General features: G+C 49.4%; 2 protein-coding genes across 2 annotated transcripts in view; both read left to right on the top strand.

The window, feature by feature from the left end:
* LOC102979541 (ATP-binding cassette sub-family A member 17-like) overlaps window positions 1-13,299 on the top strand; it is a 78,464-nt gene extending 65,165 nt beyond the window's left edge. Inside the window, 9 exon segments of the mRNA XM_024123536.1 lie at window positions 218-412; window positions 9,483-9,546; window positions 9,549-9,669; window positions 10,666-10,836; window positions 11,088-11,226; window positions 11,228-11,279; window positions 11,412-11,485; window positions 11,974-12,287; window positions 13,296-13,299. Of these exon segments, the coding sequence (XP_023979304.1) occupies window positions 218-412; window positions 9,483-9,546; window positions 9,549-9,669; window positions 10,666-10,836; window positions 11,088-11,226; window positions 11,228-11,279; window positions 11,412-11,485; window positions 11,974-12,287; window positions 13,296-13,299 (1,134 nt within the window).
* Window positions 13,300-15,576: 2,277 nt separating this feature from the next.
* LOC102980212 (cyclin-F) lies at window positions 15,577-26,788 on the top strand (the record flags this gene model as incomplete). Its single annotated transcript, XM_028498011.1, has 10 exons — window positions 15,577-15,653; window positions 16,723-16,877; window positions 17,915-18,021; window positions 18,958-19,025; window positions 20,369-20,562; window positions 20,987-21,040; window positions 21,700-21,804; window positions 22,118-22,195; window positions 24,663-24,814; window positions 26,758-26,788. Coding segments are annotated over exons 1-10 (960 nt in total), but the record flags the coding sequence as incomplete, so codon positions are not given.
* Between the last annotated feature and the right edge of the window lies 1 nt (window position 26,789).

Below are 26,789 nucleotides of genomic sequence, written 5' to 3'. Positions count from 1 at the left end.
CTAGAGTCTCAGTTTGCAGGGACAGGAGGAGAGAAAACCTCACTAGACCTGATGGGAGCAGCAGCTGGGAGGAGAAGGCAAATTCAAGCCTGGCTACATTGGAGCCCGTAGGCCCTGAGGGCAGCTCAACCTGTCCCAGAACTGGTATGCAACAGTTAACTCCAGACTGCTGACTCCAGGCCTCCTCACTGTGTGTCTTCTGTCTTGGGTATCTCAGGTCTATGCCAAGAAGGTACCCCCACTGGCTGTGAACAAGGTTTCCTTCACTCTTCAAGCAGAAGAAAGCTTTGGCTTTCTTGGCCTCAGTGGAGCTGGGAAAACTTCCATTTTCAAAATGCTGACTGGGGAAGAGCCTATCACCTCTGGGGATGCCTTTGTCAACAGCCTCAGCATCAGGTCTGACTTGGGGAAGGTAGGCTGTGACCTGAGACGAGGGAGGCATGAACCTGGGGATGGTGTGGGTGTATCAGGAGGAGGGGGGCACTGAAATGCACCTAGCGGTGTTACACAGGGTTGGGAAAAGGGAACTAGAATGGAATTGATCTTTGAAAATTCCAGGTATCAGGTTTATCTGACTCCCAAATCCATAGCTCCATCCTAGACCTCTTCTCCGAGCTTTAGATCATATATCAAGACGCTTACTCAACATTGCCTCTGAAATGTCCCTGAAACTCAAGGCACCTGAAGCCCAATGGACACCCAAAGCCATCAGCTGTCCCCACACACTCCCAACCTCTTCTTCCCCCTCCCCCTGTGCTTCCTGTGGGAGTGAGTGACACACATCTACAGCTGTCCAAGGCACCACTCAAGACGTCTAGTCAGCGACCTTAGTCCATGGATGCTCCCTTCCAAACAGCCCTGGAATCTGTTCTCCCTGGCCCCATGCCCACTGCACTCACCATGTCAAGGCTACTCCTAACTTTCAGTCAGCTTCCTTGCCTTCTCTGCAGCATTTTTTTAAAATTAATTTATTTATTTTTGGCTGCACTGGGTCTTCATTGCTGTGCACAGGCTTTCTCTAGTTGCAGCGAGCAGGGGCTACTCTTTGTTGCGGTGCAGGGGCTTCTCATTGCAGTGGCTTCTCTTGATGCAGAGCACGGGCTCTAGAGCGCAGGCTCAGTAGTTCTGCAGCATTTCTTAATGCAGACCTTTTTCTCCTTCAACTTCTCGCCTTCCTTTGTTTACTTCTATAGCTTCCCCTCTCGTCTGGCTCTTCTCTATCACTGACACTTCTTTCTTAGACCTGCTTGGTAGATCTTCATCTAGCCCGTTAGACTGTGGTGCTCCTCAGGACTGCAACATCAGCCCACTGGCTTTCTCCTTCTACACATTGTCCCCGCCTGATCTCATTCCTTACTCTGACTCCCATTATCTTCTGTCAGCTGACATCTCCCAAGTAGCCGCATCCTCAGCCCAATCCCAGTCCTGTGTTTCAGACCTGCTTATACATGCTTTCTAGACAGACTTACTCAGACTTTTTCCCATTTTAAACTCAAATTTAATATATAACCCTCAAACCTGAACTTCTTTTTTTTAAATTTTTTTTATTTTTATAAATTTATTTATTTATTTTTGGCTGCATTGGGTCTTCGTTGCTGCGCGGGCTTTCTCTAGTTGTGGCAAGCAGGGGCTACTCTTCGTTGTGGTGCGCGGGCTCCTTCTCATTGCCGTGGCTTCTCCTGTTGCGGAGCACCGGCTCTAGGCACACACACGGGCTCAGTAGCTGTGGCTCATGGGCTCTAGAGTGCAGGCTCAGCAGTTGTGGCCCACGGGCTTAGTTGCTCCACAGCATGTGGGATCTTCCCGGACCAGGGCTCAAACCCATGTCCCCTGCATTGGCAGGTGGGTTCTCAACCACTGTGCCACAAGGGAAGCCCCCTGACCTTCTTATTGAAGTCTACCTCAATTATTGGCACCAATTCAATGAAACAATTTTTGAATGCCTAGTATATGCCAGCAATTGTGCTAGGCCAAGTGATTCTCACTTGCAAGGAGCTCATGGTCATGTGAACCAGCCATTGCCATGCAATGAGGTAAGTGTAATGACAGAGGTGGTGGTCAGTGTACAGTGGATTCAATGACAGGCATATGAGGAGACCAAACTACAGAGGCCTAATCAAAGTTGCACTGTTCACAGCATGAACCATACTAGCACCGAGAAGTTTATCAAACCAGCTTTACTGTCCCCTGTACTCTCTAAAATAAAGTTTAGAGAGAAAACAGAAGAACTGACACAGGCTAGTTCCAGAATCCACACTCTTAATTACCAGTCTCTATCAACCTTGTGGTATACATAGCCTGGTTGAACAATCATAACCAGTATAAATCTCTCATGGCTATGAAACATTTGATATTAATTTAATTTAATTTTATTTTATTATTATTTTTTTTTTGCTGTACGCGGGCCTCTCACCGCCATGGCCTCTCCCATTGCAGAGCACAGGCTCCGGACGCGCAGGCCCAGCGGCCATGGCCCACGGGCCCAGTCGCTCCGCGGCATGTGGGATCCTCCCGGATCGGGGCACGAACCCGCGCTCCCCACATCAGCAGGCGGGCTCCCAACCACTGCGCCACCAGGGAAGCCCTGATATTAATTTTAAATTTTTGTTATTTTAAAAATTATGGACAAGTCTTTTGGTAATGGCAAATCAGGTAACCCTAATCCCCTTCCTGATGATCATTAGTAACTAGAAAAACAGGACCAAAGTTTTATAACATGTCTTCAAAGGGTTCAGAGAGCTAACAAGATAGTGAAGACTTATGAGCCAAGAGGTAGGAGGGGACAGAGGCCCAGGGAGATGGCCAATTCCAGGCTCGGTTGCTGAGAGCTGAGTGTTGCTCTTGGTATTGAAGTGGCAGGCACTGGAGTTCAGGCTGAGCCCTCTGGGGCAGGGGGAGGCCTGGTGAAAGCATCCTTTCTTTGAGTTGGGACCCCAAAGGGCTGCATCCTAAGTGCAGGGATGAACTATACTTAGACAAGTTCATGCAAGGATTGCAAAACAACTTGGACTCTTATCAGTCCCTGAAATGGAATTGATGTGACCCTAAACCACCAGTGCTCCCAGGCACCTGGCAGGAGCAAATGTAAAGAGAAGTCTGGTGGAAGATGCCATCATCGTAGGCCTCATATGATTTCTACAATTTTGCCAATGCAATGTTTGGTACACATTAAAAAAATAACCAGGCACGTGTACCTAAAAGACAACTCCCCCCAAAAAAATAATTTAGAATGAAGCATTGAGAGTCAAAAGGGTAGAAAATATATGGAGGAAGGTAAGAGACATTGTGGTATACCTTCAAGACAGCCCCTAAAAACCCCCTCCTGATATTTACACCCTTGAGTAGTCCCCTCCCAGATTGTACCAGGGTTGGTCTGTGTGACTGACAGAATACTGTAGAAGAGATGGCATGTCACTTCTGAGATTGGGTTATGAAAGGCACTGCAGCTTGTTTTGAGTACACTCTCCCCTTCACATCACTCACTCTGGGGGAAGCTAGCGGCCATGTCATGAAGACAGTCAGGGGACTTCCCTGGTGGTCCAGTGGTTAAGAATCTGCCTTGTGCCACAACTACTGAGCCCGTGCCACAACTATGAAGAGAAGCCTGCACACCGCAAGGAAAGATGCCACGTGCTGCAACTAAGACCTGACACAGCCAGAAAAGAAAATAAATAAATATTTAAAGAAAAAAAAAAGACACTCAGGCAGCCCTGTGGATTATAAAAAATAGTCAATAGAAGACAATAAGTGCGAGAGAAAAAGGAACATAGAACACATGGAACAGGTAGGTAGCCCTAATAAGAAGGTAGATTTAAATCCAAATATATTAATAATTGCATTATATATAAATGGACTAAAGACTCCAATTAAAAGATTAAGATTATTAGAGAAGATAGGTTAAACACAGAGTTACCATATGACCCAGCAATTTCACTCCTAGGTATATATCCAAGAGAACTGAAAAGTTACATTCACACAAAAATTTGTACATGAATGTTCATAGCAGCATTTTTCACAGTAGCCAAAAGGTGGAATCAGCCCAAATGTCCACCAACAAACAGATGAATGGATAAGCAAAATGTGATCTATCTATGCAATAGGATATTATTCAGCCATAAAAAGGGGACTTCCCTGGTGGTGCAGTGGTTAAGAATCTGCCTGCCAATGCAGGGGACACGGGTTCGAGCCCTGGTCCAGGAAGATCCCACATGCCATGGAGCAACTAAGCCCGTGTGCCACAACTACTAAGCCTGCACTCTAGAGCCCACTAGCCACAGCTACTGAGCCTGTGTGCCACAAATACTGAAGCCCGCACACCTAGAGCCCGTGCTCCACAACAAGAGAAGCCACCGCAATAAGAAGCCTGCACACCATAACAAAGAGTAGCCCCTGCTTGCCACAGCTAGAGAAAGCTTGTGCGCAGCAATGAAGACTCAACACAGCCAAAAATTAATTAATTAATTAAAAAAAAAACAAAAAGGAATGAAGCACTGACACACACTACAATATGGATGGACCTTAAATACATGATTCTAAGTGAAAGAAGCAAGTCACGAAAGGCCACAGATTGTGTGATTCTGTTTGTATGGAATATCCAGAACAGGCAAATCTATGGAGACAGTAAGTAGACTAGTGGGAAAAGTGGGCACTAACTGTTCATGGATTTGAGGTTGCTCTGCAGAGGAGTGATGAAATGCTGTAAAGTTGATTGTGATCATGGACCGCCACTGTGAATACATTAAAAACAACTGAACTGAACACATCTGATGGGTGATTGTGGTAAATGGATGAATTGTATGGTATGCGAATTATATCTCAATAAGCTGTTGTAAAAAAGAAGGAAGGAATGAACAAATGAACAAACAAAGGAATAAAAGACAAAATAAGACAGGGCAAGGGCAGGTGGTCGTGGAGAGACCCTCCCACTGGCCTTATTGTCATCAATCATCCATCCAACAGACATTTACTGAAGCTCACAGACAAGAAAGTATGAACCTACTCCATAAACTCAAATGATAAGAAGTGCTACATTTCTTTGTATTATTTAAAATCAAGTGACATCTGCCTATAAGACCTTCATCCTGCCTGGCTGGCAAGAAATTGGATTTCAGTCTCCCTGGAACCCATCTGCACATCACCTCCTGGCAATTTGTGAAAATTCATAGTTGGAAATATAGAATTTAAATATAGTTAAACCTGCTCCTCCACTTCTCCATTTTCTCCTAGAAATCTCACATGGATTAATCTCATCAGCAAACTCTAATAGAGCTACATCCTTGCTCTCTTCCTTTGTGAGCCTTCTGCTTACCACCCTTTATCTGTACAAATATTTTTAAGCATTCTTTCACATTTCCTAAAATACATTCTTACCAGAATCTGCTAGTATTCTAAAAATCAGCAGTGACTTCTGAGAGTCAACCATAAAAAGGGGACTATACATAAAAGGGATACCTATACATCTATCCACATCCGTTTCTGTCAGAGTTACTCACTCAGAATCATTCGGCTCCACTGTGAGATTGTCATTGGTCCATGGTGCCACCATGCTCTGAGCAGGGCTCCTTGGCCATCCCAGATGAGCCACCATGGCAACAGGCTTACTGCAAACTCAGGTGTGTAAGAAACATCACATTTCTTCATTTTCTTTGCATCAAATAATAACATTTTCAAGCCTTCTATCCCAAAATTTGTTCATGAAATAGAATGCCTATATAGACCAAAACTGGAGGTAAAATTGAAATAATGATTAAAGATCTACCCCTTCTTAAAAGAGTCTAGGCTAAAAGGGATTGATGGGCAAGTATACCAACCACCACCAAACAGTTATTTCCTTCTTGTATAACCGATTCAGAAGCATAGGAGAGAAGACAGAGCGCTACCCAATCTTAAGTGAAAAACCAGACAAAGACAGTATCCAACATGAGTCATAGGCCAATTTCATACAGGAACATAAATACCCTAAGTAAGATATTAACAATACAAATTCAGCAGTATATTGAAAGAATAAAAATTACAATCATCAGGTTTATTCCAGAAATGTAAGTAAGGTTTAACAAGTAGGAAATCCACCAATGTAAAGCACTACCTTCACAGATGAAAGGAGAAAAATATTTATCAATAGAAGCTGAAAAAGCATTTGATAAAAACTCAGTACCCACTCATGATTTTTTTTCAATTTTAGCAAACTGTCTTGAGAAAAAAGAACAGAGCTGGAGGTATCATGTTCCCTGACTTCAGACTATACTACAAAGCTCCAATAATCAAAACTGTATGGTACTGGCATAAAAACAGACACATAGTTCAATGGAACAGAATAGAGAGCCCAGAAATAAACCCATGCACTTATGGTCAACTAATCTACAACAAAGGAGGCAAGAATACATAACAGAGAAAAAACAGTCTCTTCAATAAGGTGCTGGAAAAACTGTAAAAGAATGTGTAAAAGAGTGAAATTATAACATTTTCAGATACAAACTACTATATATAAAATAGATAAATAACAATGTCCTACTGTATAGCATAGGAAACTATATTCAACATCTTGTAATAAACCATAATGGAAAAGATGAAAAAGAATATATGTATAACTGAATCACTTTGCTGTATACCAGAAACTAACACAAGATTGTAAATCAACTATACTTCAATAAAAAACTAAAAAAGAAATTAGAACATTTTCTCACACCATTTACAAAAATAAACACAAAATGGATTAAAGATAAAATAAAATATAAGAGCAGAAACCATAAAACTCCTAGAAGAGAACATAGAACACTCTTTGACATAAATCATAGCAATATCTTTTTTGAATCTGTCTCCTACGGCAAGGGAAACAAAAGGAAAACAAAAGAAAAAATACCCCCTCTTTTAAGAAGGGGTAGATCTTTAATCATTATTTCAATTTTACCTCCAGTTTTGGTCTATATAGGCATTCTATTTCATGAACAAATTTTGGGATAGAAGGCTTGAAAATGTTATTATTTGATGCAAAGAAAATGAAGAAATGTGATGTTTCTTACACACCTGAGTTTGCAGTAAGCCTGTTGCCATGGTGGCTCATCTGGGATGGCCAAGGAGCCCTGCTCAGAGCATGGTGGCACCATGGACCAAACAAAAAACAAAAAAACAAAAACAAAACAAAAACAAAAAAATAAAATAAAATAAACAAATGGGACCTGATTAAACTTAAAAACTTTTGCCCAGCAGAGGAAGCCATCAACAAAATGAAAAGGCAACCAACTGAATGGGAGAAAATATTTGCAAGTGTTATGACTGATAAGGAGTTAATATCCAAAATGTATAAAGAGCTCATACAACTCAATATCAAAAAAACCTGATTAAAAAATGGGCAGAAGGGAATTCCCTGGAGGTCCAGTGGTTAGGACTCCGTGTTTTCACTGCCAAGAACGCAGGTTCAATCCCTGGTTGGAGAACTAAGATACCACAAGCCACGCAGTACAGTAAAATTAAAAAAATGGGCAGAAGACCTGAATAAGCATTTTTCCAAAGAAGACACACAGATGGCCAACAGGCACGTGAGAAGATACTCAACATCACTAGTCATCAGAGAAATGCATATCAAAATCACAATGAGCTATCTCCTCACACCAGTCAGAATGGCTATCATCAAAAAGTCTACAAATAACAGATGATAGTGAGGATGTGGAGAAAAGGAAACTCTCACCTACTGTTGGTGGGAATGTAAATTGGTGCAGCCACTGTGGAAAACAGTAAGGAGGTTCCTCGAAAAACTAAAAACAGAACTACCATATGATCCAGCAATTCCACGTCTGGGTATATATCCAAAGAAAACTTAAACACTAATTCTAAAAGATACATGCACCCCAGTGTTCATAGTAGCATTGTTTACGATAGCCAAGATATGGAGGCAACCTAAGTGTCCATCAACAGATGAATGGATAAGGAAGATGTGGTATGTGTGTGTGTGTGTGTGCATATATATATAAACAAAGCAATATTACTCAGCCATAAAAAAGAATGAAATTCTGCCATTTGCAACAACATGGATGGACCTAGAAAGTATTATGCTTAGTGAAATAAGTCAGACAAATACTGTATGTTATCACTTATATGTGGAATCTAAAAAATAAAACAAATCAATGTATATAACAAAACAGAAACAGACTCACAGACGTAGAGAACAAATTAGTGGTTACCAGTGGGGAGGGGCAAGATGGGGGGGATTAAGAGATACAAACGACCATGTATAAAATAAATAAGCAACAAGCATATATTGTACAGCACAGGGAAATACAGCCATTTTTTGTAATAAATGGAGTATAATCTATAAAACTATTGAATCACAATGTTGTATACCTGAAACTAATATTCTAAATCAACTATACTTCAATAAAAATTTTTTTTAGCAAACTAGAAATAGAAGAAACATTAGGTTAAAATCAGTTGACAAAGGCAATCAGAAATCTTCATATTTAATAGTGAAATATTTGAAGCATCTTCATTCAAGTCATCTGTGTTTTTCTTCTCAGCAGTTCCCTCCAGACTAGTGACATCTATCTTCAGGGGAAGCCCCAGTCTGGGAATCTAAAGCCCTGTCTTTAGTTGGGTGATGCAAATGTTCTTCCCTAAGCAGACATTCCAGGTGGTTTTCTGGTTTGCACCCCATCATGGTCTCCCCACCCGCCACCCCCAGATGGCAGAGCCCAGAGCTGTCCAGCTGCTTTAAAGGGAGGAGGAAAGGAGAAGGAAGAACACTGATTATCTTTCAAAAATGGTATCATACTATTTTCATCTTCTATTCCAGGGGAACTCTTGAACATGGGCACAAATCAGGGTGTTCGCTGCAAGTTCATAACGGCAAAAACTTGGAAATATCACATATGTGCCTGAATCTCTTATAAACAGCCAACTCAAATCTAGAAATGTTCCCTGGATGACTAAATAGCAGTTAAACTGAGTTGGAGTAGGTTTGTATTTACTGACCAAGGAAGATCTTTAAGACATAATGGCGAGTTAAAAAAGCAAGTTGCAGAATGGTAGATAAAGGATGATACTGTTTGCAACACAGTTGGTCCCCTACGGGGAGCACCCAGCCGTGTAAAAGTTTGGAAGTGCACCCCCATGTGACTGCATTGCCCAGGGCGTGCCCTGGCAAGAGACTCCAGCAGCCTTACAAAGAAAATCTATTTGTGGGTTACATGTCTAATAGAAAATGTGTTTAAATGGGAAAAAATAGAGCGTCTTCTGCTGACCATATACTTGGAAGGTGACAAGAGGTAGGGAGCACTGGGCACTGAGGTTTCCTGCCAGTCAGGCAGGAAGTAAGCACTCCAGCCCCACATGCACCCTCCAGAACTGGGGTTCACGCCACCAGCAAGTGCTGCATCCAGACTCCCGAACGTCACTGTTGGTGCACAGGGCAGAGGCAGGGTCCAGGCCCCTGCCCAATTGGCAGCTTTCCTTCTGACACGCCTACCCCTTGGGCTGTGTTCCAACCCCAGGTGCGGCAGTGGATCGGCTACTGTCCCCAGTTTGATGCCTTGCTGGACCACATGACGGGCAAGGAGACGTGGTCATGTACGCCCAGCTCCGGGGCATCCCCAAGCGCCACATCAGTGCCTGTGTGGACCAAATTCTTGATGATTTACTCATGTACACGTATGCTGACAACCTGGTAAAGACCTACAGGTGAGACTTGGGGCTCCCTCGGCCCTTCCCCCTCCGATAATAAGATGTGTTGTGGTTCTTCTCAGTGCTGAGGGGTAGGGCAAGGTGTGTCAGCTCCGTGCTTGGGGTAGTTTTGTGGTCCATGACACTGCGTGGATTTTTGGGGAGGTGGCCTCCCTCCCGTGTAAGAATGGGTCAATGGCCTGGGCTGCCCCAAGACACAGCTTCCTCTTGGCCCCAGGCAGTGATGTGGCTGAGGACGGGCTGATGCACCATTGGTGTTATTCTTCCTGTCACTTCACAAAGGCCTTCTGATTTTTGGTAGACTTGCATTTCAAGCACACACTACCTTATCCCGCTCTGTGTGAGGCATCTGAGCTGTTGTTCTGCTGAGAAGCCTGGGGGATTCCTCAGTCTTATGTTGCCAGTGATCCTAACCCAACTCCAGTTAGCTTAAACAAAGAAAGGCCACACATGTCCGGAATCCCAGGCCACCCCTCGAGTTGTGCACAGTGCCCCTGCAGGCTGGCAGCAGTACCCCACTCCCGGGACCGGGAAGTCAGAGGCGGTTCGATGATGTCGCCCTGTCTCTTTTTCCTCTGTTGACTTCGGTTTCAAGCATGTTTTTGTGTTTCCTTGCATCTTTTGATGATTAAATGAGTTAACACCTGGGACGTTTAGCACAGTGCCTTGTACATTGTAAATGCTATGTGTTCATTAAATAAAAGCTAAAACGGCCCTATGCTCTTACCCCCCTAACACCCATAGAGACCCTCAAAGGAGATTCATGGACCATGTGCTCACCCTGGACCGATCCCTGTGTCCAGGGAAATGGTTTAGATGCTGAGTGGACAGCCGAGTCACAGTGCACCCCTGGGGGAGGGTGGTGGGCCATGTTACTGAATGCCCTACCAGGGGGCGTGAGCACTTTCTTAATAGAGAAGAAAAAAGGGGGGAGGATTGTACTACTGGAAACTTAAGATTGCCAATCACCCAACTTCTCCCCCTCTGCCCCAGCAGTGGCAACAAGCGGAAGCTGAGCGCCGGCATTGCCCTGCTTGGAGAGCCCATGGTCATCTTCCTGGACGAGCCGTCCACTGGCATGGACCCCGTGGCCCGGAGCCTGCTCTGGGGCACTGTCGCGAGGGCCCGCAAGTCTGGCAAGGCCATTGTCATCACCTCCCACAGGTAAAGCCAGGACCGGGGCTGTGCGAGGGGTGGGCCGGGAGGGGCTGGGTGGAGAGAAGACCTGTCAGCATCTGGCAAGAGTCTGTGAGGAGAGTCCCCAGGCTCTACCATGTGGGCCATACCCTGAGCATGGGAATTAGGAACAGCCTGATCTGGGCATCAACACCTTTCCATCTGCACAAGTCTTTGATGTGGATGGCGGGCATCAGCATCTCCCAGCCGTTTGTCAGGCCTCCACCCCATCTCCCCAGCATGGAGGACTGTGAGGCCTTGTGCACCCGGCTGGCCATCATGGTACAGCGTCAGTTCAAGTGCCTCGGCAGCCCACAGCACCTCAAGAGCAAGTTTGGCAGTGGCTACTCCCTACGGGCCAAGATCTGGAACGGACAGGCAGCAGGAGGCCCTGGATGAGTTCAAGGCATTCGTGGACCTGACCTTCCCAGGTATGTGCTGCTGTGCAGAGGTCACCTGTGCGTCTGTCCATCCCTGACCCCTGGGACGAGGGCCACGATTCCAGGGGCCTGGGCCGCCCTCCCCTGGCCATCCAGCCCGGCCCTCAGGGGGACACTGTGCAGGCAGCGTCCTGGAAGATGAGCACCAAGGGATGGTCCATTACCACCTTCCTGGCAATGACCTCAGCTGGGCGAAGGTGAGCACATACCTGGGCATCAGAGGGAGCACACCTCTGATGTCACCCACTTTCTGGTGTTCTCTCTTTCGGGTGGAAGTCTTATTCAGTGCTGCTGCAACATTCACGTGGATTTCATAGAAAATAAGAATGTTTGAGTTGGAAGGGACCTCAGAGATCAGCTCCTCCCGCCCCCTCATTTCACAGAGAGGTGAGCAGACCCAGAGAGGGGACACCATATGCCCAGGGTCACACAGCAATCCAGGGACCCAGCTGGGGCCTCTGCCTTCTGGCACCACTCCCAGCCAGTGTCCCTTTCCCTAAAATCACAGAGAGCTCAATTCTGTAGGACTGACTTTTTGAGAGGCGGTCTGGGAGCAGCTGAGAGAGGGATGGGCCTTTGGGGGCCTTTGTAACAACCCCAAAGACCCTTCCTCTTTCCACCCCCTGTTGCCTCCTCTCCCCTTCCCTGTGCCCATCGTCTATAGCGGCCTCCTCCTTTCCCACAGGTGTTTGGCATTTTGGAGCAAGCCAAGAAAAAGTACATGTTGGAAGACTACTCAGTCAACCAGATCTCTCTGGAGGACATCTTCCTGAGCTTCACCTGCCCTGTGCCCCCCAACCAAGGGGAAAACAAACAAGTGAAGGCAGAACCAGCAGGCCCCTTGTTACCCTTTCCACCTCCCTCTCCACCTTCTTCCCAGCCTCCCTCCCAACCTCCCTCCCAGCCTCCCTCTCCACCTCTCACTCCATCTTCCTCCCAGCCTTTCTCCCAGCTTTCCTTCCAGCCTCCCTCCTGGCCTCCCACTCCATCTCCCTTCAGGTCTTCCTCCTGGTCTTCCTCCTGGCCTCCCTCCCAGCCTCCCTCACCACTTCCCTCAAAGGCTGTCTTGCTGTAATAAAGAGTTCCCAGTGCCAGGTTAGCCCAGGTGCACACAGCCTGCCATGGGCTGCAAGGGTTACAGAGGCAACTTGAGGACCCAGTGAGCTCAGATTGGGGGTGGAGGGGTGGGGGCAGCTCTCTTCCAGATTGAGGCCACTCACCTTAGAGGCCTGATGGAGGACTCAGGTGCATTTCTGTGGAAAAGGATCCCCTCAAGTCCCACCTGGGTGGCCTTCAGCCTCACTGAGACCTGGCCATAGAAGCAGCCTCAGAGGAACAACACCTGCCATGTCCTGTCAGGAGTATGGAGGCCTGGGGGTGACCATGGTTGTAATGATGCTGTACTTCTGAAGGTAGGAGGAGAGAAGAGATTGACAAGTTTGCAAACTTAAGGCACCATTTTTCAATATTTGGATTTGTGGGGCTCCATTTGTTCTCTGCCCTGGCCCACGCGAATGTTAGGGGTGAGCCTGTATGTGGCCCTCCGTCAACCCATGATGTGGACATGATTATTATCCCATTGCCCAGAAGAGTAAGATGAGACTTAGAGATATCCGGCAACTTTCCATGGTCAACAGATGGTAGAGCCAGGATTCAACTCAGGCAGAAGTTCTCAAAGTGGAGTTTCTGGCCAGAAGCATCCACATCATCCAGAAACTTGTTAGAAATGCAGATTCTTAGGCCCCACCCCAAACCCATTGAATCAGAAGTCTGGGGGGTGAGGACCAGCAATCTGTGTTAACAGGTGCTTCTGATGCAGCTCAGGCCTGAGAAGCACTGAGCTAAGCCTGTGAACTCAGACCATCCGGCCTGAGTGCGGATGGATGTGGCCGTGTACCTTTGTCATGAGGGCTCTCCTCTGAGAAGTGCCCTGCCCAATAGCCTTTCTCCCTGCAGCATGGTCACACCAGCCCCTCTACAAAGCCCCATTCGGCTTCTCCTTTGCAGGTAGTTCTCTCCCTCCCTTCTCAGCTCAGCTCTGGGAAAGTGGTGTCTACCATCCCTGCCCGCACTCCCTACCTCCCCTCACCACTCACCAAAAGTACAGGGTTGTCACATGCCTGGCTGCCACACCCACTCCGTCCATTTTTCCTGTGACTTCTCTAAGGCATCTCAGTGTCCCCTGCCCCCTTCTCCCCACTGTACCAGACGCCCCATGGCCCCTCATCTGCCTCCTCTGTAGGCTCCTCTTCCTTTCTCTCCAAGTGGGGGATGCCTCAGGCTCCCAGCCTGCTTCACTTTTCCTTACTCTCCCCTCTGCACCCTGCCACCCTTGAGTTTCTTTCTCATTCACCCGCAGGCCTTCAACTGCCATCTTATTCCAGTCAGGAACTTGCCTGAGCTCCCAAAAATCTAGACTCTTCCAGTGAGTTCTCTCACCTTCCTGAAGCCCAGTGGGAAATGGGCTCTTCTCACACCCTCTGGGAGTGGCTCATCACCCCTCTGGGCCCAGGGGCCCTTACTGCCAGGGCAGTGGGTGGGGGTGACGGATGGCATGGCTGCAGCAGAGCCAAGACAAGAACGCCTATTTCCTGAAAAACAAGAAGACTTTACCTCTGAATAAATAAAAAGGGTGGTAAGGACATAGGAGCAAGATAGAGGACAACTGAGAGACTGGTCAGGGTGCTGCTTGAACTCCACAGACACACAGCGTCACGGGAGCGAGAGCGTGACTTACTCACTCACTGGTGAAGCCAATGCCACCAAAATCTAACACAGAGAGCGCACCTCTGCCCTGGGGAGACCAGCAACAAAGAAAGTAACAGTGCAGGGGGAGGACAACAAAGTACCAAATTGGGAAACAGTAACCAATGGAAACAAAGGTGAGGTGAAGAAGACTGAAAACCCTTAGGGGTCCTGTGGATTCTCCTGTCCTCTGGTGTGGGAACGTGGAGCATCTGGGGAGCAAGTTCCAAGCTTGCTCTGCTCTACCCACTCCTCTTCCTGTGCACATCACCCCTGCCCATCCTCCACCCCCAGCTTCCAAGGCCTCATATTCCACGCTGTGATCATCTGTTCGTCTCCTGCTCCAGACTGGCATGGAGCCTTGGCACCATGGCTCCTGTGTGTGTTTGGCTGCTAAGCACAGACCAAGTACCCTGAAGGGGTTCAGCGAGTATAAGTGGTAGCAGGGACAGAGTGCTGTCTGAGGCTGTGGGGAAGCGGGGAGGAGAGTCTTGACCCAGATTCCCCGGCTTCTCCAGGAAAAGCCACTCTGTCCTCTTCCATCAAACAATTCTCCCAGGAGACTGCATTTGTTTCCTTGTCCGAAGGTCTCATGAAAGCGGTGGGATGTGAGCTGGTTCTGGAAAGACAGACTGGGTGGGCACTGCCTAATACCTGAGTAAACAGAACGCTCAGCTGTGGCTGAAAGCAGCCAGTAAAGCAAGCAGGTGTGCACTTCTATTTTAGTTGGGCTCCCAGGTGACCACGAGGAGACATTGGGGACTGACAGGGGACGATATCTAGTCCAAGTGAGAAGGTGAGGGCTTGCCCTGGGGCAGGGATGGAGGAGGGGTCCAGGGTGAGCCACGTTTCAAGGGAAGAAGGAGTCAAACGTGCTGGATGAGTCAATGAAGATTTCAAGCACCAGGTCTCTGGACTCCACTTTCTGCATTACGATCTATGCCAACAGCGAGTCGGCCACCGAACCAGGGGTCTCCTCGCCTGAAGCAAGGGCTGGAAGCAGGGCGTGCAGCCTCGGGGTGCGGGTCAGAAAGGTCAGGGCCAGCCTCGGTGAGGCACAGACCGCGGGTGCCGGCTGGCCTGCGTCCCCGCAGGTAGAAGACCACGTCGGGGTCCCCGCTCCGGGACCCCGGGCTCGGAGGCGCAGCCGGTCCGCTCAGACCTTCACTGACAAACCATTGCACGCCGTGGCCTCCAGTCACCGGGACCTCTTCCCGCCGAGTCAACCACAAGGCCTAAGCCCAGAACAGGCAAGGTGCACGCGGGCCAGAGCGGATTCAGAGACGCCGCTTCAGCCATAGGAACCCCCTCCAGGGCCGGGGAGGCGGGGCGGCCGCGCAAGCTCTACCAATCAACAGCCGGCGTTCGAATTCGCATCCTGGCGCGGCCAGTCGCGAGCGTCCGAGCCCGAGGGGGCGGGGAGGGGGCGGGGCCCGGCCGAGCAGTGGCGCGCGCCCCCCCGGGCGGGCCAATGGGAACGCCTGGTGCATTTGAAAACTCCGGCGGGCGGCGGGCGGGTCTGCGCCTGCGTGGGGAGTCGCGCTCTGGGCCGGCAGGCGGCACTGGCAGCGATAGCGGCGACGGCAGCGACGGCAGCCACGGTTATGGGGAGCGGAGGCGGTGAGCGCTGGGCGCGGGGCGCGGCGGGGCGGCCTCGAGACTGAGCAGGGCTGGCTCGAGTCCTTCGGCCCGGGGTGCGTGTCTTCCCGGCGGCGCCCTCCCGGCGCGCGGTTTAAATGCCCGGGAGCGCCCTGCTCCGCGTGAAAGCGGCGCGCGGGGTCTGCCACCTGTCGAGGGCCGTGAGCGCCGCTCATGTTTCCGTGGTTATTATCGTGGCTGTCCTAGAAAAAGGGGATGAGAAAAATGCGGTAAAACGCGGGGATCGGTCGTGTACGCTTGGCTTTCGCAGCATGTTAATTGATGATGGGAAGACCCAGGTGAAGAGCGAGGGGAGGGGGGCAGGAAGAAGCCCTGAGGAGGGAGTCGTGCGGGTGCGAGAGCAGCCACCTCCTGTCGGGACTGGAGGAAGGAACGGGTGGGAAACCAGGTGAATTGTAGGTGATGGGCTCCTCCTGCCTCAAGCTTCTATGTCTTCTGCTTAGAGTCAGCAAAGACTTGCTGAAGTTGAAGTTGGAAGGACCTCCTGTGGGGAGAGAGGACACTGAGACTGGCTGGGCAGCTCTGACATCCGCAGAGCTGGGACAGGCCTGGCCTCCAAGACCACCTTTGGCTTCTCTGCAGGGTGGACCCTCCTAGTTTGGACTCGAAAACCAGACTGTTCAAGTCCACAGATCCTTATTAACATTATGCATTTTAGTCATGTGTGCAGATAGAAGCAAAGAGATCAGTAAGGGTCAAGGCGCCTCCCTGAGAGTGAAATGCAAGGCTAACCATCATCAGCGTTGGCTGCTTTTTCCCCCTTCCTGGTTGTCATCTGGGCTCTGGATCAGAAGGTTTCCCAATAGCCAGGTTACATGATTACTACTCACCATCAATGTTTATTGAATATTTGAATGAATGATGATGTCTTTTGTACCACTACTACTCCTTTATTTAATCTTTGTTTAGGACTGTAAATATGGCTGGGGCAGAGGACAGTAACTGTTAAATCATGTTCAGATGTAACTTTTCATATCAGCACAAATGGTTTCCAACACATCACTTAGACCATTCTGATTTTTTTCTTAAGTGATCCACTGTAGGTGTGCCAAGTGTTTCTGTTATCCTACAAAGCGGAGAATAAGAAGGAGACCCCGAAACCTAACGATCTTGAGTCTCCCTGAAGATGTGCTCTTTCATATCCTGAAATGGCTTTCTGTTGGAGACATCCTTGCTGTCCGAGCTGTAAGTTGTCAGATGAAAATAGTGTCAGGCCTGGCATCATTGGTTATATTGTACCATGAAGGCTTCGTGTCTTAAATGTCAGAACAAAAACTTTGGCTGCAAATGAGGGTAGAGGAACCAACGGTGATATTGGTAATAGATGCCTGAGGTTGTTCTGATTGCAGGAAAGCTAAAACGTAGGACAGCAAGGTTTGAGTCTGCTCATTGTAATGTTTATTTTGACAGAGAAAATACCCTTTTATGGCAGTGAAATTTGCATCCCTCAAGAAATAAGATAGTATTAAGAAGAAAAATAGTATGTTCTTGAGGACAAAGCCCATGTAATATTCAGCACTGAAAGGGACTCTGGGAGTTATTTTGCAGATTTCAGAACTGAAGCCTCACTTCGAGTGATTTAACCAAGGGCATACAGCAAATTAGTGGGGGGACACCAGTAAGAACCCACTTCTCTGACTCCCAAACCTGCCTCCATTGCGTTCATAATATCCATGGGTGCTAAATTTCCAATGGCAGTGGAAGCTTTAGCACTTAAAATGTTCACCTGTGCTCAGGGCCCCCTGTCTGGGCACTTCCTGCTATCACCCAGGACAGAAGTCCTACCTGAGGCTGCTGTCATGTGTTTCAGTCTTTTCTGAGAGCCCCCATTGACCTGCAGGCCCCATCTGTGTTCCCACTAGCAAGACCCTAAGTAGAGGAGCTCAAAACAGATTTCTGACCTACCTGTTCCCATTAGAGTTGGTTTCCCTGATCCTTGCAGGTATTATAGCATTATATCCCCTTTCTCAGCCTAGGTGCTTATTCCCCCTTCCAGGACCACTGTCCCCATCTTTACAGCCACAGAGAAAGTTGTTTCTGGGCTCTTTTCTCTATTCAAAGCAATTGTTAGTTACTTTGATACACAGAGGCTGGGCCTTTACTACTAGGGTGGGGAGGGAAACCCTACATCTGTCTACACCCTGTCTTCAAGAGCTCCAGAAGCAGGGCTTCTGGGAGGTCCCTTGATTAACCACCACTCCCCCTCTTCCATTGTTCTTCAGGTGCACTCCCACCTGAAGTACCTGGTGGATAACCATGCCAGCGTGTGGGCATGTGCCAGCTTCCAGGAGCTGTGGCCTTCTCCAAAGAACCTGAAGCTCTTTGAAAGGTATCTCTGCACCCTGAGAAGAGCATGGCTTTCTCCCACCTTTGGGCCTCCCTGCTATGCCAGTCTGTGTCTCAAGGCCTGACCTGGGAATGATTTTCCTCTTGCTTGTTGCTCCTGCCAACACCTTATCCCCCAGGGAGTGACTAAGGGCTGTCGACCTCATCCATCGAGTCACACAACTTCCAGCACAGTCATGGGTCATCCACACCACCAGCACAGGCCTGACTCTCATTAGTCACAGCGGTGCTTCTGAAGGGTCCACTTGAGCTGTGACCCATTGTGTGTGACTCAGATGCAGGTCACCTGGAAACTTTCCTCAGCCCTCTTCTTTTGGTCAGAACAATGCGATTTGAATCCTATTACATTATACTCACTGGCTGATCCCACCTCCCCGGCCGGGGTTGGGACCTAGAGGAAGGGCCGGAGGGGCTGCAAGCTGCAGTGTGCTAGTGGTCACAGGCAGGCTGCCTGAGACGTAGTCCACCAACCACACAATTTACCCATTTAAAGTGTACAACTCAATGGTTTTTAGTATGCTCACAGAGTTGCGCAATCATCAACACTATCTAACTTTAGGACATTCTCATGACCCCCAAATGAAGCCCCATAACCATTAGCAGTCATTCCCTATTTTCCCTATAGTAACACAAACCCTATGCAGCCACTAATCTGCTTTCTGTCTCTATGGATATGCCTATTCTGGACATTTCATATGAGTGGAATCATACAACATGTGGCCTTTTGTGTCTGTCTTCTTTCACAAGTGTGTTTTCAAGGCTCATCCATGTTGTAGCATGTCATGGATAATTGATATTTATCTGCATTGCCAAAAAAATTTTCTGTTCAGAAAATAGGTACTGTAGTTTTAAGTGCTGTGGTGGAACATAACCTTTATGGAATAAAATCATGTGATGTTTCATGTTCTTAATGTTCTAGGGCTGCCGAAAAAGGGAATTTTGAAGCTGCTGTGAAGCTGGGCATAGCCTACCTCTACAATGAAGGCCGTAAGTCCTCGTGGTGCTGGTGCTGGGGCTGGCCTCACCCCACTTGGTACTGACGTTTTAGAACAAGCACGAGGGACTTCCCTGGTGGTCCAGTGGTTAAGACTCTGTGCTTCCACTGCAGGGGGCACAGGTTAGATCCCTGGTTGGAGAACTAAGATCCCGCATGCTGCGTGGTGTAGCCAAAAACAAAAAACCTAATAGAACAAGCATGAGCCCTTGCCCGTGTCAGCAGTTTAGTCGCTGTTCTTGCTGTGTCTGGCTGTGTACCGTCCCCCCTGGGGAGCTTGTGCCAGAGGTGTCCTGCTCAGGGACCCATGGATGAAGTTTGATTTTCTAGTTTGGGGGAGTTGCCTCTTTTTTTAATGAACCATTAATTTCGGTTGACAACGAGTGACTGTGAGCAGAGACTCAGAATGGGGGCTACTCAGGCAAGCCAGCCTTCCCTGGCTGCCTAGTTAACACCACAGCCCATGCGTAGACCCCGGCTTCTGTCCTTGGCCACAGCTCATCTGAGGAACCTGGGGCAGCGGTCAAAGCGTGCCTGATGCCAGGTGTCAGTAACACAGGGAGCCAAGGCTCCAAGTGGGAGGCAAGTACAAACAGGTCAAAGCCAGCCTGGTACCTAGATTCCTTCAGGCCTAAGGGGCAGGTGCTCCTCGAAAGAACCTAGTGCGGCCCTCTCTCCCAATTGCTGCCTGTCTGCTGAGTACACTAAGGAGCGAGCCTGCAGTTCGTCCTGTCTCAGCTCCCAAGATGCATAAAGACTTGTGTATAGTGGCCATTTTTCTGCTTCTAAAAGACCTGGCGTCTTGCTGAGAGGTCACCCTGCTCACAGCTTGTTGACAGGACTGTTGGACCTGCAGACGATGAGCAGTCCTGCGCCCACCCTCCTGTCAGATGGCTTTGCCCAGACGAAATTCACATACCACTCAGCTCACCTGTTTAGTGTGTACAGTCCAGTGGTTTGGGTATCTTCACAGAGTCGTGCAGCCATCACTCATTTTGGAGCCATCATCTCATTACGCCACAAAGAAACTCCCTACCCGTTAACAGGGGTCTGGGCAGCAGTTCCCCACAGGAGGGAGGGTGGGCATCTGATGCCTCCACGCGGGGGGACCTTCCCAGATCTTCGGAATCCAGGCCACTGGGAGGAGCCGCAGGGCACTTGGTTCACAAAACATGGGAAGAAAAGGGAGGAGCCCCCATTCCAGCTCTTCTGTCCTAAAACACCAGCAACTTCATGTTGTAGCGGCTTAAGGCTTTAAACTTTCCAAAAAGACTGGGGGACTTCCCACACCCCTCCTCCGGAGACATCCCCGGCTGTGTTCTGTCCGTCTCTTCAGTGTCTGTGTCTGATGAGGCCCGGGCGGAAGTGAACGGGCTGAAGGCCTCTCGCTTCTTCAGTCTCGCGGAGCGCCTGAATGTGGGTGCCGCGCCCTTCATCTGGCTCTTCATCCGCCCACCTTGGTCGGTGTCCGGAAGCTGCTGCAAGGCCGTGGTTCACGAGAGCCTCAGGATGGAGTGCCAGCTGCAGAAAGTGAGTCCTGGCAAAGGGTGCAAGTAGAGCAGGCTGTGCTGGGCGGGCTGAGCCCCGAAGGGTCCTGGGAGGTAAGAAAACCTTGAGGGGAGATGCTGTGGACCACGTAAAGTCAGGGACCCGAGAGCAGTGAAGGCACAGAAAACAGTGCGGATGTGGGAACATCTGCTAACGACTATCAGGAGAGGAGGCCTCGGAGCCAGGGTCAGGGGAATCGGGTGAGGGGCTGGGCTGCAGACGGGTCGACTGCTGGAAAGGCAGGACTGAGGCTCTGTGAAGCAGTTGGCAGAGGCCTGGAATCAGGGAGCGGTCCTCTGCACAGAGGGGCTGGGCAGGGAGCAGGAGGACCCACACATGGAGGGACAGTCCCCAGGAAGTTCTGTCCTCTGACAGTCACCCCTCCTCCTCCACCTCCTTTCTCTAGACTCACAGAGCGTCCATACTGCACTGCTTGGGGAGAGTGCTGAGTCTTTTTGAGGTGAGTCCCCTCCGCCATCCCATGGGGCCCTGAGTTGTTTGGTGTCCTGGCCCGGGTGAGCACGCAGGGCACAGCAGGTCTGCATTTTTGTGCTGCTCGCCCTTCTGGCAGCTTCAAGCACCAAGAACCAGGAACCGCGTGAAAGGCAGCAGAAGGGGGCTTCCGGGGTTCAAAGCCAAGATGAGCCCTGTCTGTGAGGCTGTGTGGAGCCAGGAAGAGTGTCTGAGCGGGACAGGACCCCGGGTCTATTTGTTTCATGGCTCTGCTACTGGCAGCTCCCTCCCACTCCTCACGCAGACCTCTCTACTTAGTGAGCCTTGTGATTCGGGAACCCCCTCTGCAGCAGTCTTGGGGGAGGTGGTGGCTCCTGGTGCTAGGTGCTCTGACAGCAGCAGGGAGGGACACTTAGTATGAGCGAGGAGCTGGAAGACCTTGGGAAACCCTCCCTCATCACTGTCCGGGCAGTGCCCGGAGCCGAGTCCAGCACAAACCCCGTGCAAGAGGAAGCAGGGCCTGAGGGCGGAACTCGTGGGCTTGCCTTCATGAGTTGGTTGTCAAATCGTGTATCTTCAGAGAAGTTGTTTTTACTCTAATGTAGTTAACTCATTTTGTTAAAGATGAGAACAGTATATGTGGTTACTTAGAGGTACTTATTCTAGGATGAAGAGAAACAGAAGCAGGCCCGGGACCTGTTTGAAGAGTCTGCTAATCAGGGGTGTTTGACCAGCTCGTACCTCCTCTGGGAAAGTGACAGAAAGATGGATGTGAGTGGGCCTAGGTCTGGGGAAAGAATGGATTATGTTGGCCAAAGGCACAATCTCCAGAGTAGCCCTTGGATAAGGTTCTGCCACCGCAGCTGGGGTCCTCCTGGGGCTCCAGGAGCTGCTGGTCATGGGGCTGCTCTCAGCACTGCCCCTGAAATGACCACCACCATTTGGGGGATAAAGGGCTGGGAAGAAAGCACAGCTGGGGACCCTCTGGAGGTGTCAGGGGGAACATTTAAGAAGACTATGGGTTGGTTCTGAGTTTCTCCAGAGACATGACCATGTAAGGGCATGGTGACTCTCCCGTTGACAGATGTCAGATCCCGGACGATGCCTCCACAGCTTCCGGAAACTCAGGGACTTTGCTGTCAAAGGCTGCTGGGAAGCGCAGGTGAGCTGAGAGCTGGCCTTTGTCCTGACACCTCCTCTCATGGGGACCGTGGGGGCAACACTGCTGGGTTCCCACCCAGGACGAAGTAAGAGTGGCCCAGGGTTTGGAACTGAGTCTTAGGGAGTTCAGCTCTAGGGTGTGCAGGGAGGAGAGCCCAGAAGCGCTTTCCTCATCTCTGCCCGTTGCATCTAAGACAGCCAGCCACTTAATTTCTAAGTGCTGTGGACTACATCTGCATCAAAATTTATACAGCTCCCTGGGCTTCCCTGGTGGCGCAGTGGTTGAGAATCTGCCTGCTCATGCAGGGGACACGGGTTCAAGCCCTGGTCTGGGAGGATCCCACATGCCGCGGAGCAACTAGGCCCGTGAGCCACAACTACTGAGTCTGCGCGTCTGGAGCCTGTGCTCTGCAACAAGAGAGGCCACGATAGTGAGAGGCCCGCGCACCGCGATGAAGAGTGGCCCCCACTTGCCACAACTAGAGAAAGCCCACACAGAAATGAAGACCCAACACAGCAAAAATAAATTAATTAATTAATAAACTCCTACCCCCAACATCTTAAAAAAAAAAAAAATTTATACAGTTCCCTAAAGTTGGCCTGTAGGGAAAGCATCTTGGCAACAGAACTTAGAGCTCCTTAGAGCAGATGGGCGTGTGGAATGCTGTCCTCTTCTCATTATCTGACCTGCTCACCAGGTTGTCCAGTGTTGGAACCAGGACATCAGGGGTCTGTAGTTGGCATTCTCCAGACACTCTCCCTGTGCAGCTGTAAAGAAGTCATTATTTCAAGACAAATCAAAGAAAGTCCCCCTTTGCCAAGCTGGTAGACACTTGCTCTTGTCACCCCACCAAGTTGGGGGTTGAGAGTCATCTGCCCTTAAAAGCTAGGGAAGAAATCACAAAGAGGGATGGCCCACCTGATACATCACAGGATGTTGTAATGTTTATGTCCAAAAAGGCACTTAAGTTTACAAGAAATACAACGATGAACAATGTGGTTCTAGTTCAAGCTCAGACTAATCAATAAGAATAGTAAGGCCCTATAGAAGTTCACAGGGCCTCAGTATACTCAAAAAAGAGGAAATAAATACAAGCAGTCAAAATACGGAGCAGGTTTGACCTCTCTGCTAGTCAAAAAGGCACACGTTTAAAGAGATCGTGGCTGATTACACTAGCAAATCATATACACGTAGTCTTTGTGTTTTTGAGTGGATAGCTAGTAGCTTCTGAAAATACACTTCGGCTTTTTAAAATTGTTTTTTGGGGGGTTTTTTTGGCTGTGTTGGGTCTTCGTTGCTGGGCACAGGCTTTCTCTAGTTGAGGCAAGAGGGGGCTACTCTTTGTTGCGGTGCGTGGGCTTCTCGTTGTCGTGGCTTCTCTTGTTGCAGAGCACACGCTCTAGAGTGCAGGCTCAGTAGTTGTGGCACACAGGCTTAGTTGCTCCACGGCATGTGGGATCTTCCTGGGCCAGGGATCGAACCCATTTCACCCGCATTGGCAGGCGGATTCTTAACCACTGCGCCACCAGGGAAGCCCTGAAAATATACATTTTTAACGATAGCGGTTTTTGCCGGCAAACGTGATAAAATAGTGTTCCTATGAGTGTGTGTGAAAATGTGCGCAGGAATTTCAGAAAGCGCCTGGGCACAGGTGGCGCCTGTGGGTCGACTGCGTGAGCAGAAGGTGCACAAGACTGCACAAAGGTGACCCTCAAAGTGACAAAACCAACAGAAACCCCCTCAAAGGAAGAACAAGGAAAACATGCTTAGAGAAGTCTCCTATCACAAAGAACCACGTTATCGTTAGGCAGGCAGAGAAAAGCTAACGTGTGTTCCGTGATCATAAATGCACATGCACACTATTACAAGTGCATAGAAAATTCTGGAAGGAAATATGTAGAGATGGTCGACAGTAACCACCGAGGGCTTGGTGGGCCCCGGCGGGTCCTGAGCAAGGTGCTCGTGCATCTCATTCAATCCTCACGGCATCTGCCGAAGCTGCTGCTGTTGTGCCATTTGGTGAAAAGTGAAACTGAGGTGCAGTGAAGCCCCCAGTTCGCCTGTGGTCACACATAGACCCAGGTCTTAAAGCCGGGTCATTCGAGCCCCCAGCCTGCTCTCGGCCACTGTGCTACGTGGCCTCCCCCCAACATCAGCTTTCACTAGGGAGTGGTGAGCAGAAACAAACTTCATTTAAAAGAAAATGCTGGCAGAAGACTGGAATTGGCCGTGGAGCTGTGCCGGGCAGGAAGTCAACTGATATCCCATTATGCACCTTTTATCCCTTTTAAAATGTTCTATCGTGATATATTATTTATTTCCAAAAGATTAAAATCTTGGCCCTCCTGGTTTCAGAAGGCTTAGAAGGTTTAAGTGGGCCAGTGTATGTACAGGCAGAATCCTCCTCGCATTCAGAAGCAGGAACCTCAAAACCCCCTGCTCATCCCTCGAGTCTTTTCGTCCTCAGCTGTCTCTAGCCAAAGCCTGTGCACACGGAAACCAGCTTGGACTGGAAGCAAAAGTCTCCAACGAGATAGTCTGCCAGCTGTTCCAGGCCTCCCACGCTGTCAGTAAGCAGAGGGTCTTCTCTGTGCAGAAGGGACTCAATGACACAATGAGGTGAGGGGTCCGAGCCAGAGCTTCCAATGAGGCAGAGCGGCAGCCGTCTCCGTGTGACAGGGTCTGTCTGTTGTTTCAGCTGAGCCTCCTGTCACAGGGCCCCTGCGTCATCAACCCCACCAGGATCCGTGTGTGTGTGTGTGTGTGTGTGTGTGTGTGTGTGTGTTTTCTAAAACCAGTAATGCCTTAAGTTATCCCACATAAATGTCTGCTCTCTCCAGTTTTCCTTTTTAAGCCTCAGACTATATTAAACCGTACTAAACATCTTTCAAAAATAATGCCAAAAAACCACCTTTTCTTTCCAACCCATCATCACGAGCATCAGCGTGCGGGAGTGTGGGGGGCAGCTGCCATGTGCCTGCAGCCTCAGGACCCCCACTAACTGCCTCTTCCTGCAGGTCCATTTTCCTCCGAGGTTTGGAGATAACACACTTTTACACTCAATCACAGAACATGTTTAGAGAGTAAAATGGAAAATGTGAATAATTTTTTAAGCTTACACCAGAGATTTCAAATACATTTTAGATTTATAATGGGCAGGCTCTGGCTGTACTGTGGCAGACAAAGCCCAGCACCTGGTAAGCTCTCTTCCCTGGAGAGCCTCCGTCTTTACTCACAGCAGGGGGTGCAGTGTCCTTGGCTCCCACATGAATGTCACGAGGCTGCTGTGATTTTGAGTCCTGTGCCTGTGCTGGGGGTGGTGCCCCATCCCCGACGCCGTGCCCTCCCAGTCTGCCTTTCTGTTATCAGTGGGAGCCAGGGGACTGTTGCTATTCCTTTTGTGTGCTGGGGGTGGGGGTTAACATAAACTTAACCTTTCTTTTCTTTTCAAGAGCTAAAGTAGTTTTATTGAAAAAATATCATTTCAACCCCCGAGTTGAGCATCTTTACATTTTCCTCTATGTTAAGCAACAGCTGACTTTTTCTTCCTTTTTTCTATTGAGTTATAATTGACATATAACATTAGTTTCAGGTTTAACCATTTTAAAGTGTACAGTTCTGTTGGTCTGTTTTTATAAGTCAGATCATTGAGCTTGTCAAAGGTGTCTGCGTAGGAAGCTTCCTCTTCTGCCCCTAACTCTCAAACACCTGGCCTTGCGTGTCTTCCTCCCCAGCCCTTTCCCCCTTCATCCCACCTCCTTCCTCCCCTCCCCAACTCGGCCCCAGCACTCCCTCCTTCCCTCTGCCTATGAAAGATGCTCCTGTCTGGGCTGACACCTGGAGCAGTCCCTCCTGTCTGCCTAGAATCACTCACCACCACGTTTCTTCTCTCTCTTCTCTTCTCCCCGTCTCCTCTCCCTTGTGCAAAAAGGCGTTCACCATGCTTGGGCATCCTTGATGTTGCATGCAGTATTCCCTTGTGACGTCTGTGTCCATGGCCCGGCTTTTAGCCCCGTCGAGGAGGGACCCTATGTCTGTTGCCTCTGCCAGCCCAAGTCCTCCATCATGGTTGCTGGGTGACAGAACTCCAGCACACAGGCTCAGGGAATCCTGCTTTAGCTGCATTCCTGGCTCTTTGCTCCACTGCGGAGGGTTGTGATAAATGACCCCACGGGTGAGAGTTCCTCAGAGAGAAGACAGGTTTGCAGGATGATAAACTTTGACTTTTATCCAGTCCTGCGACCTGTCCCTGGTCCACAGAGCAGACCTGCTTTGCTCCCTTACAAGTAATGGTCCAGGCTCATCCAGTGCCTGGGGGCCCCGGGGTGGGGGAGGCAGAGTACACATATGTGCAGCCCACCTGCCTCCCAGGAACAAAGTCGGGAGTCATGGGGCCTCCCAGCCCCTTGGACAGGGTGTCTCAGTCTTGGACAGGTACCTGGGTAAGCCAATGATGCCTAAAGTGATCGCTCACCCCTCGGGACAGATGGCCGGGCAGGAATGGGAGACGGGACACTCGTGAAGGCTTGGCCTGGTTTTCAGGGATGGTGCTCTTCCCACAGGTACATTCTCATCGATTGGCTGGTAGAGGTCG

The sequence above is a fragment of the Physeter macrocephalus genome, chromosome 14 (genome assembly GCF_002837175.3).
Source record: "Physeter macrocephalus isolate SW-GA chromosome 14, ASM283717v5, whole genome shotgun sequence".
Taxonomy (NCBI): domain Eukaryota; kingdom Metazoa; phylum Chordata; class Mammalia; order Artiodactyla; family Physeteridae; genus Physeter; species Physeter macrocephalus.
The sequence above is the reverse complement of the archived record's forward strand: the minus strand, read 5'-3'. Positions and strand labels throughout refer to the sequence as shown.